The sequence below is a fragment of the Takifugu rubripes genome, chromosome 4 (genome assembly GCF_901000725.2).
Source record: "Takifugu rubripes chromosome 4, fTakRub1.2, whole genome shotgun sequence".
Classification (NCBI taxonomy): domain Eukaryota; kingdom Metazoa; phylum Chordata; class Actinopteri; order Tetraodontiformes; family Tetraodontidae; genus Takifugu; species Takifugu rubripes.
Genome location: NC_042288.1, coordinates 13,491,046 through 13,501,237, shown reverse-complemented (window position 1 = coordinate 13,501,237; position 10,192 = coordinate 13,491,046). Strand labels below are relative to the sequence as shown.

The window sequence follows — 10,192 nt, the reverse complement described above, 5'->3', positions numbered from 1 at the left end:
GAAGTGGTTCATTTTTAACCTCAGTGTACCAAGAAAAACAACCCAACTCCATGTTCAATTCCATTCGCTTTTATGAACTGAGCAGCCAGAATTGTCGCTGCAATGTGACATAGACCCAGAAATTCACATTTTATAAACTTTGTAGTTAAATAACACCCTTTTTGTTGGTGTGCGTCCCCCAAATTGTCAAGACTGAAAATGGCCAGACAAAATAATCAAATGTTTCAATGAGTAACCTCAAAATCAGGGGTGAAATTCTCATTTGATGCGAGACCAGATCTGTCAAAAGGTCTCTTATCCCGACCGAGCTGGTCAGGATGCACCACAGGTGCCAGTGGGAGGCGAATTTATGGATTTAGAGCGCCATAAAATATCACAATTTAGGGATATTAGGTATTATGGTTTAACGCGTTTTAGTAATGTAAACACTAGGTGGCGCTACGTGTTAACTTCGACCCTCCCTAGGACGCAGCAACAGCAAACGGTACCAATCGATTTTCTTAGAAATTTTAATTAAAATAAATAACATTTTTTAAGTACTTTAATTAATTCGTTTTTAGATTTTTTTTCCCCAATTGGTTTTTCACTTCTGTAAAAGCTTCTAAATATGGGGCCTGAACGCAGCTGGCCAAGAGTTCTCCATAAACGCGCAGACTTCAGTGAGTCGAGGTGATTAAAAGCTTCTGTCATTATTCTTTCGCTCGTTACCGGCTCTCGGATTTCAAGTGTCTCCTTTTACACTGCCGGGCTCATTCATCAGGCGGCCGGCCTCAACTTTTACTGCGGCCGCTAGAGGTGGATGCAAAAGTTTGAGAAAAAAAAAAGTGTGGGATGGACTCGGAGGGCAACTGAAGCCCAAATGAACTCTTGCTGGTGCGGAGGGGAAACGCTCAACCGCGAGCCAGGGCATGAGGGGAGAGTCTGATGCCGATAAAGTTGGGAAAACTCCCGATCCGCCGTTGATCACTCGACGTTATGGGCGTACCTAGAAGTTTCCGCAACGTAGGAAAGTAAGGTGAGGGTCGGTGCCATATCTCCATTAATACTTGGATGAACGCTGAGGGGAAACACAGGGCACGGGAGAGGACTGTTGCGTTGACCCAAAGTGCCGCCGCTGGTGTCCAGGATGGACCGTCAGTGATTCTGCAGAGGCAGACAGTACAATGTAGTCCAGCTTCACACGGGAGCCCGAACCAGCCGTCGAGATGACACCTTTGCAGCGCGCTGTTCTCGGACTGGCGTGGAGCTGCTTGGGTTTTCTGTCCTGCGCCCGTTGCGGGTTAAGTGACAACCATGTGCACTCCAGTTTTATTTACAGGCGCCTGCGCAATCACGAACGCAGGGAGATCCAGAGAGAGATCCTCTCCATTCTGGGCTTGCCTCACCGTCCCAGGCCCTTCTCTCCCGGGAAGCAGGCGTCCTCAGCGCCGCTCTTCATGCTGGACCTGTACAACGCCATGGCCCTGGAGGAGGACGACGAGGAAGAGGAGGGCGCACGGCGGAAAAGCCTTGGTGCCAAGGCTCAGGCGAACTCCAGAACCAGTTATTACAGTCCCCAGCACGCTGGGTACTCCCGAGTGGCGCAGCCTTACCGTGCGGCCCCGCTCCTGGGCCACAGTCCCGCACTCCCCTCGGCGCACGACGCCAACGTCCTCAACGATGCCGACATGGTTATGAGCTTCGTCAATCTAGGTGAGACATTTCTGAAGCTGTTTATTATTATTATTATTATTATTATTATTATTATTATTATTATTATTATTATTATTATTATTATTATTATTATTAATTCGGCTTAATTTAACCCCCTCAGATGATTTTACTATAATTAACTGAAGAGAGATATAAGATCTTTATGTGTCTGAAATTAAAAGTCATCTCACGCTTTGCAGTTTTCATTAACTCCACTTCAGATTACAAAATGAACCAAATTAGAATACGTTTTGCTGACCTTGAGGAAGTAGAAATAATTTAACTAAATAAGGTAGTCGTGGTGTCTTTACAATAATCTTACGTCCACATTTTTCTAGTAAACCATATAAACCATATATATCAGCTTTATGTTGCATTTGGCCCAACAGTTGACCCTGTCATAGGCTGCGTTTGATTAAAGAAGTGGCCGTGTGCACAATGATTGAGTTTGTGCAGTAGCCATGACCTTTAACCTCGCACTTTAGACGCGGCTTATCAGATGACTGTCTGACCTTGAGAAAATTGGTCTGAATTATTTCCTGTTGTTAAAAGGGCGACGGTATTGACCGACGTCTGACGATCTTGAGGCTCGTACAGTGACGGAAAGCAGCACAATCCTTCAGATCTACAACGTTTTCTCTGAATTTATTCCCATTTTTTTTATGAATTAAAAATTTTGGCCGTGATACGATGGACACGTTCAGACAGCGTTGTTACAAAACTGTTGAATGTGTTGATTCCTGGGATTATTGGGCAACGTAAACACATGTTTGTGAAAGGTTAAGGCTTATGTCCTCACCTTTGTCAGAGCCCATCTGTTTCCACTTAGCCTCCAAACTACACGACGCTGTTAGCCTGGAAGACTCAGCTCTCGCTCTGGGGACTGTCAGTAAAGCGTTTATTACTGCACACGGATACACGCTTAATGACCTTCGTTAATGCACCTCATCTCTGACCCTGATTAAATCAGCCGTGGATCACGTGACGCCATTTAAGCATCGTATCGACCATGATGTTCATGTTAAAGAGGATCCTTGGACTGAGTGGATGTCATTGTAAACTGTTTGAAAGACGATTCTACATCCCAAAGAGCGCTTGGGATGCTTCAGATTACTGCCCTAGGATGATAAAATGGAAAGCTCCGAGGCAGGCTTGACCTTTGACCTGTTTGTGCTGAGTATCCGTAGGGCTTCCTCGGGGATAAAATATCAGAGACGTGCATTGCAAGATATCAGCTTCTCCACAGCGACGACAAGCCCGTGTGTTTTTGGCCGCTGTGTTAACAACATTGCTCAGGCTAAAAATCAGCGAGTTTCTTTGTTTTTCCACCAAATTAGAAGCAGCAGCTCTGGGAAAGGTTCCGCAGAATGAGCGCTTAACTATTTAAAACAAAACAAAAAATGTCACAGCGTAATATGTTTCTCATTACATGAGAAGTATTAGTGCTGAAGGTTAAAGGTCATTAAATCCTTGTTGGGCTTTGTTTGAAACCTACAGGAGGTCGGAGTGAGGTCAGAAATGAGGCCAGAGTCGACACTCGCATGACGTTGAAGACTCCGTTCTACTCTTTTCTCTCACTTGAAGGGCAGAAGAAAGTGTCTTTAATAGAAATGGGCCTGTTTTTCCTAACTGACAGCCCATTCATCATGTCCAGAGAATGCAGTTAGGCGCACAGTGGAGGGCCTGTCTGGGAACTGCTACCTGTATTCAGTGGACTGATTTAATGAACTGGAAAGTGCTTTTGTTGGGAGTCTAAATGTTTGGATTGGACTCGCAACGGAGAAGACGATGTAATAAATTACCCTTTTTCTTCCCTGCACAATATCGCAGCTTTATTTTCTCCTTTCAGCAACGCGCAGGAGATGAAGTCACTCTGGCTCTCTGGCTCTCTGATTCACCAAAAACTATTTTCTTTCCCAGTCGAGAAAGACAAAGATTTTTCTCACCAGCGGAGACACTACAAGGAGTTCCGTTTCGATCTGACCCAGATCCCAGAGGGCGAGGCGGTGACGGCCGCCGAGTTCAGGATCTATAAGGAGCGCAGTCATTCCCGCTACGACAATATCACTCTGAAGGTTTCCATATATCAGGTCATAAAGGAAAACCAAAACAAGTAAGTGCCTAACACATTCCTGCTGAAATAATAAAGAGTGTTGGACCATAGCCAAGCACACATGGAACTACTGTCAACCACTATCTTTGTTAATCTCGATGCCTATCATAAAATATGTATGTATCAAAGTACGCTGTAATCATCTATATTCTGTAAGGGGTCATTTATTGAGTAATTTCATTTCAATAATGATAAGGGTGTCATCTGATTAGAATTTTTAATCAGATTAGTCAGAGAGACACAAAATTAATCATTACCCCTTCATTATTAATGGCTATCATTTTGTGATACGCAATTTAAAAAGCACATACCCACACACACACATATGCACATACATATAGACTTAGCATGTGTTTTATTCAATATATAAAGCATATACACTTTTGGGGATATGCAGAAATCTTCTCAACGATATGTATGTGTCTTCATATTGCTTGCAAACGTCCATCTTGACTGAGTTGGTTCTGCTGACACAGCACTGAACCACTAATCCTCACAAGAGAGAGGAATCGTGCGCGGGCTGCCCGAGCGTTAATGGCTTTAATGTTTTTAATCAAAAGAACGCAAATGAGCTGGATCAACACCTCGACAGCCCCAACCGATGATAAAACTAATTTAAGTGGGCTTCAGTCATCAGGAGTCCTTCCTGTAGATTAGACATGTAAAACAGTGAATCGTCTACAGAGAAGCATTTGGCGTTAAGTCATCGGTCCGTCCCTGGGGAATCAATAAAAACAATAAAAAGGAATAGAGCTGGAGGATCTGTGAAAAGGTTGTTTCCAGTTATTTAAAGCGCTGTGAAACGCAAAGCAGACAGCAAATCTCGTCTCAATTGGAAGCGGATGCTGGGGAAACAATAAGGGCAGCGAGATGCCAGTAAAATCTGGACCAATGTGCTGAATCTTGATCCCATGCGTTAATGTTACATCAGAGTTCAGTTATTGTCTCCGACGGATGAAGCTTTCCACTGGCGCAGGACGTTCCTCTATCTGGGACTCTGGTCTCCTTCATTCGCACCCGCGTCTGCCTTGTAAATATAGTTCTCGGATAAAGAGGGCTCCATTAGCAAGTCGGCCTCTCGCGGACCTCACAGGGCCCGTCCGTTATCGCTCTTCTTCTGTTGCCTGCCAAGTTGACTGTAGCTGCTCCCCCTCTGCCCGCCACCTGCCTGGCCCAACAATACAGTGGAAGTTTGAACCGTGACATAGCTGAACACACAAGGGGGCACTTAAGAGTGGGCCCGCATTTTTTTGGCGAAAAAAAAAAAGTATGTGTGGGTGATTGAAGTGGAGATACGGCCCCCACGGGCCTCCAAAAGGTCCGAGTCAACGGACACGGCCATCTTAACAGTGAAGACGGCTCAGTTTAGATTTCACAAAGGCCTCATTGAGGGTTTTTTTAGCTTCCTTTTCCAGGTGAGGAGTCGTGAAAAACAGCGTTGAAATAAAACAGTTGGCTAATGGTTTCCCTGAACATATAAACCTGTAATTAAAACCACAATGACCAGCATTAATCACGCGCCGTCTTCTATTCCACTGACTTTCGAGCTGAAGCGAATTCAAACCGCATCGTTGCGCATTTTTAAAGGGTTTCAGTAATAACTGCGCTCGGTAAGATAATCTTTACGATGGCCATTTTGCCCCCACTTCCAGCTCTTTAAAGGGTCACGCTCAATGATAAACAAATAAGCTGGTCAGAGATCGGTGTTGAGATGTTGGCCGTAACACGCTCTCCCTCCTTTTTTAAACAGTTTGCTTTACTTCTGGCTGCAGGACGGAGAAAATGTGCTCTAGCGCATCCGTCTGTGCGAGAGAGGAAGCGGATAATGAATTAAAAACACGACCTCTCGCTCCCTTGAATATCAGAGGGACTTCACTGAATCGTCTCTGCAGACAAACTTTATGCGTCAGTGACATCGGATGAATATAACTTGCAGCAGACAGGCATACTTCCAGCTCATTTCCAGTGGAACAAAACATCCAGCAAGCGAGAGACAGGATGCACTCTTCCCTTGGATATGACTCTGGGAAGAAGAAAGTGAATTATTATAGGACATTACATATAATCCCGTACATCCCAAAGAGGGGGGTCAGCAGTATGTCTTATGGCAAATGTCATGTGAAGCTCAGCTACACCTGTAATAAACACGGGAATGATTCCCGAGCTGTTGGGGCCACATGGAAAAATCTGGTCGTCTTGACCACAAAAACTCAACAGGCGCTGCTTTATCCGATCCGCTGCTTGAAAGGAATCCAATGCAAATTGCAAAGTGGGGATTTTTCAACTTAGGGCTGATTTATGCCTCATGTCAGGCAAATGTTGGAAGTACAAGAGCTGATATGTGATTCAGAACCACTGAACATGTATCGCCAATGAAATGTCTGAAATCTAAAGTTTCAACCCCAAGGTGAAGTCGGGATGTAACAAAGTTCTAAAGCTGAACTTTCCACGGGGGAAAACAGTTGAAAAGATAGAAAAGAAGAAGATCGATGGTCGGTTTTAGCGAACATCCAATCGGTGGTTATTCAGCGCAGCCATGCCTCATTTATCTGTTAAAGTGGCTAAAATGACTCGGATTTGGCCGAAATGCCCCCAGAGAAGCATCTGGTTTGTTTTTGTGTCACATTTCAGCTGTTCAATATCAAGGTGCACACACAGTTTTCATTTGTTCAGGAGCTTAGCACAATCTGGCCCCAAGGTTTCGGAATATTTGTAAGGCAGCGGCGACGTGCCCGCGTGTTCTTTCCCCTGCTCTTATATAGATTTAATCACCCGAAGTTTATGCGTTTTGCCGTTTTCCCCTCACACCTCCAGAGATGCAGAGACGTTTCTCCTGGACTCCAAAAAGATCCATTCGTCCAACAGCGGCTGGCTAGTGTTCGACACCACGGCCACCAGTAACCACTGGGTGATGAATCCGCAGCAGAATCTGGGCCTCCAGCTCTGCGTGGAGACTGCTGATGGCAAGTTTGAATGTTTTCCTTATTCCCAGGATTTATGTCAGAGTCTTGGACCTGAAAAAAGGTCACAAAGTACCTCAGAGACGGTCCAAAAACCGTGCATGTGTGATTAATGATTTCTGTGGATTTCTGCTATTCATCAACAATAAATGATCATAAATCCACCAAATCCAACAGGGACTGATTCCGACTTACATTTGAAAGCAGCGGCGAACCGATAAAACATGCAGTTTTATTTACTTTTTCATATTGACTTATTTATTCTCAAGGACGAAGCTTGAGCATAAAATCGGCTGGACTGGTCGGCAGGAGCGGGCCCCAGTCCAAACAGCCTTTTCTGGTTGCCTTCTTCAAGGCCAGCGGGGTGTTGCTTCGCTCGGTCAGGGCCGCCGGTGGCAAAAAGAAGAACCCCAGTCGCAATAAATCCACCAACCAACAGGAGACGTCGAGGGCTCCAAAACCTGGCGGTACTGTCGCTTATTCACCGTCGACCGGTAGACCGCCGCCTTAAGCTTCATCAGTCATTTTCTATCTCCTTTTGTTTCGCTTATCACTAAGCTCGGACATTTTTTCTCTACTTCTCATGAAATGTAATCGTTTGGATTTTATTTCTCCTTCAGATTACAACACAAGTGAGCAGAAGCAGGCCTGTAAGAAACATGAGCTTTATGTCAGTTTTCGAGACTTGGGCTGGCAGGTGAGACAAAAAGCCCAAAAAAGGCTGTTGACGTGCAACAAGTTGGTAAAAATAAGTCAAATAAATGATTTTTTCTTTCTGGCTTAGGATTGGATCATCGCACCTGAAGGTTACGCTGCGTTTTACTGCGATGGCGAATGCGCTTTCCCACTCAACGCTCACATGAACGCCACGAATCACGCCATCGTGCAGACCCTGGTGCGTATCTGTCGCAAAAACCTGGCCCGACGCCGGGTGCACCTCTTTTAAACTGATCACGCCTTTTCGTCGTCAGGTCCACTTAATGTTTCCTGACAACGTGCCAAAGCCGTGCTGCGCCCCCACCAAGCTCAACGCAATTTCCGTGCTTTACTTCGACGACAGCTCCAACGTGATCCTCAAGAAATACAGAAATATGGTCGTCAGGTCGTGCGGTTGCCATTAGGTTGCCATTAGATCATTTATGCTCACTGGTATGAGGACATTTCTGAATAATAGATCCACTGCAGGATGTGATGTACAGTATTATGTATATAAAGATTTATGAGCCTTATTTATTTCCTTTTATAAGATAGCACTGAATGATGTGATATTTAAATGATTAGGATGAAATATTGAGTTTACTTTAAGCCAGTTATCCTTTACGTCTCAGTCCACTGGCATATACTGTAGTCAGTAGTCTCTGTTGGGTTTGTATAACTTTTAGAATTTGCTATGAGGATTATAATGACAGTTTTCCCCCTCGTTACTCAAACTTCTGACAAGTTTTTCTTTTTTTAAAACATTAAAACAACACGCTCCGATATCGCAGTAATGAGGACTCACAGGAATCTTTTGTGATTTCAACAAGTGGTAATCAGTTCCACGCCAGCAATGTTCAGGTCGTCACTGTCTTTCAGCACTGATTCGGTGTTACAGGCCAACTCTTTTTTTTGTTTTTGGGTGAAACATCCTCTTTTTTTCTTCATGTCTTTGTCATAGATGATCTTTGACTCTTGTAAGCAACAGTACTCATTATAAAGCGTTGCTTATTTTAATAAATGTCCTATTTGAAAGAACTTTTTGGGCCGTGACAGCTTTTCTTCATGCAAGACCATACGCAGAACTGTGTTTATTTCCCTTATTTGGGCCCCTCCTCCAACTTTCAGACATCTATCTCCTACATTCTTGTTGTCCTTAAGTATTCCCATTTGGAGACATGTTAAATGCGCTCTGTTGATTCAGATGTGTGCACGTTTGACAGGTGTGATGTACACTAGTGCCCACAGACACTGCTGATATGCTGGTGAGAGACATGCATGTGCACACACACATCCGTGTGTGTTTTATATATGCGACTCCATCCTGTGAATGTTTTAATCAATAATGATCGATTTACGATCAGAATTGCTGTTCGTTTGTTTTCATTTGGACAAACATGGAAAAATGTGGATGAAATCTGAGGCGTTATTTTGAAATGACCCTGGAAGTCTGGGGATTAGGTCAAGCATTAAGACGTGTTTACACAACTGTGCCGACCTTGACTGAGTACAGGATATGTACTGTTGCACTTTCTCTCCTCTTACGCTCCCACTTTTAATTTTTTTTCTTTGCGACATGGCAGAACATTGAGTGACTGTATTTCACTTAATTAAAAGCAGTGGCTTGCCGACCCAGATGTTGGGCGCTCGGACTCGGTCTAAAAGGAGCGTTGACATCCAGTGAATAGGGGAGGCCACCTGCTAGCTTCACTCTTGGCTTGAGGGCTGATTTGCATTCCTGCGGCCTGTTGCCTGGCATGATTACGCCTCGCACTTCACAATCCCGTCTACTGTTTTATATCACGGAGCCTTTGCAGCTTAGCTCCGCGCCGCGCTTTTCCTTCGAGGAGCGTCGCGTTAGCTCTGAGTAACCGAGCGTGGCTGTGCAGGAACCTCCTGACCCCATGAACGGGAATCTTAAGTGATTGCCATATCGTTCATCTGACTAAGGATTAATTCCAATTTACCTATTATGTAATCAGACTTATTCATGCTTTTTTTTCCTTTTTTTCTTTTGCATTTTTGTCATTAAGGAGATTTATTGTCTGAGGCTGCAGTAGTAATAGTAATGCACCTGATCTGGTCAGAGCACCGCAGAGGCAGGTCCAGCTTGCTCAAAAATACAGTGTTTTGTAGACTAATGACAGTCGTTCTTACTGGACTTAATAACAGGAACCTTACCAACAGTGCATAAGCCTGTGGAGCTGGTGCAGCTAATGGCTTTTAAACCAAAATTTGGCAAGTGGATCATGCCATTTTCTTCCTGTAATGGTTTATTTGTAGAACATTTGAGTCCCTTTCTATTGGGTAACCTATTCCCTTAAATGAGAACAGTTGTATTTTAGATAAAAATCACATGTTCTCAATTGTCCTTGGAAATAAAAAAAAGGTCGGTGGGGAGTTAGATTTTACACAAGAGGAGATCTGACAGTGAGCTTGAGTTTAGACATCACATTTGTGAGTTTGGACATCACATTTGTGAGTTTAGACATCACATTTGTGAGTTTGGACATCACATTTGTGAGTTTGGACATCATTGTGACACGTTTGGCTCCAGTGCAGACAGGATTAGCAGAAATCTCAATTTGCTCACGTTCTCTTCAGTTTATGGCCAATCTGAAGCAGACCATCCACTGTTCGTTTGGTCATGTTTGGTCAAGTTACCCCCGGTTAACCAGCGAGGCTCGGAGTTTATTTGCAAAGTGTCGCCTTGCAGTCCATCCACCAAGGC

The 10,192-nt window shown here is 44.2% G+C and overlaps 1 protein-coding gene across 2 annotated transcripts; it reads left to right on the top strand.

The window, feature by feature from the left end:
* The first annotated feature begins 781 nt into the window (after positions 1 to 781).
* bmp5 (bone morphogenetic protein 5) lies at positions 782 to 8,499 on the top strand. 2 transcript variants are annotated; one of them, XM_029834932.1, is made up of 7 exons: positions 782 to 1,692; positions 3,613 to 3,805; positions 6,620 to 6,768; positions 7,035 to 7,259; positions 7,386 to 7,462; positions 7,550 to 7,660; positions 7,737 to 8,499. In XM_029834932.1, the coding sequence occupies exons 1-7, from the start codon at positions 1,206 to 1,208 to the stop codon at positions 7,884 to 7,886; spliced, it is 1,392 nt and encodes a 463-aa protein (XP_029690792.1). In that variant the 5' UTR covers positions 782 to 1,205; the 3' UTR covers positions 7,887 to 8,499. The 2 variants fall into 2 exon arrangements, with proteins under 2 accessions (XP_029690792.1, XP_003964145.1); XM_003964096.3 differs by having other exon boundaries at positions 802 to 1,692; positions 7,035 to 7,232.
* Positions 8,500 to 10,192: the final 1,693 nt, after the last annotated feature.

Excerpts from the sequence above, each read along its gene's own strand:
- bmp5 (XM_029834932.1), top strand. The coding sequence starts at position 1,206 with ATGACACCTTTGCAGCGCGCTGTTCTCGGACTGGCGTGGAGCTGCTTG. Across the intron at positions 7,260-7,385 it reads CGCTTATTCACCGTCGACCG|ATTACAACACAAGTGAGCAG; the intron begins GTAGACCGCCGC and ends TTTCTCCTTCAG. Across the intron at positions 7,661-7,736 it reads ACGCCATCGTGCAGACCCTG|GTCCACTTAATGTTTCCTGA; the intron begins GTGCGTATCTGT and ends TTTCGTCGTCAG.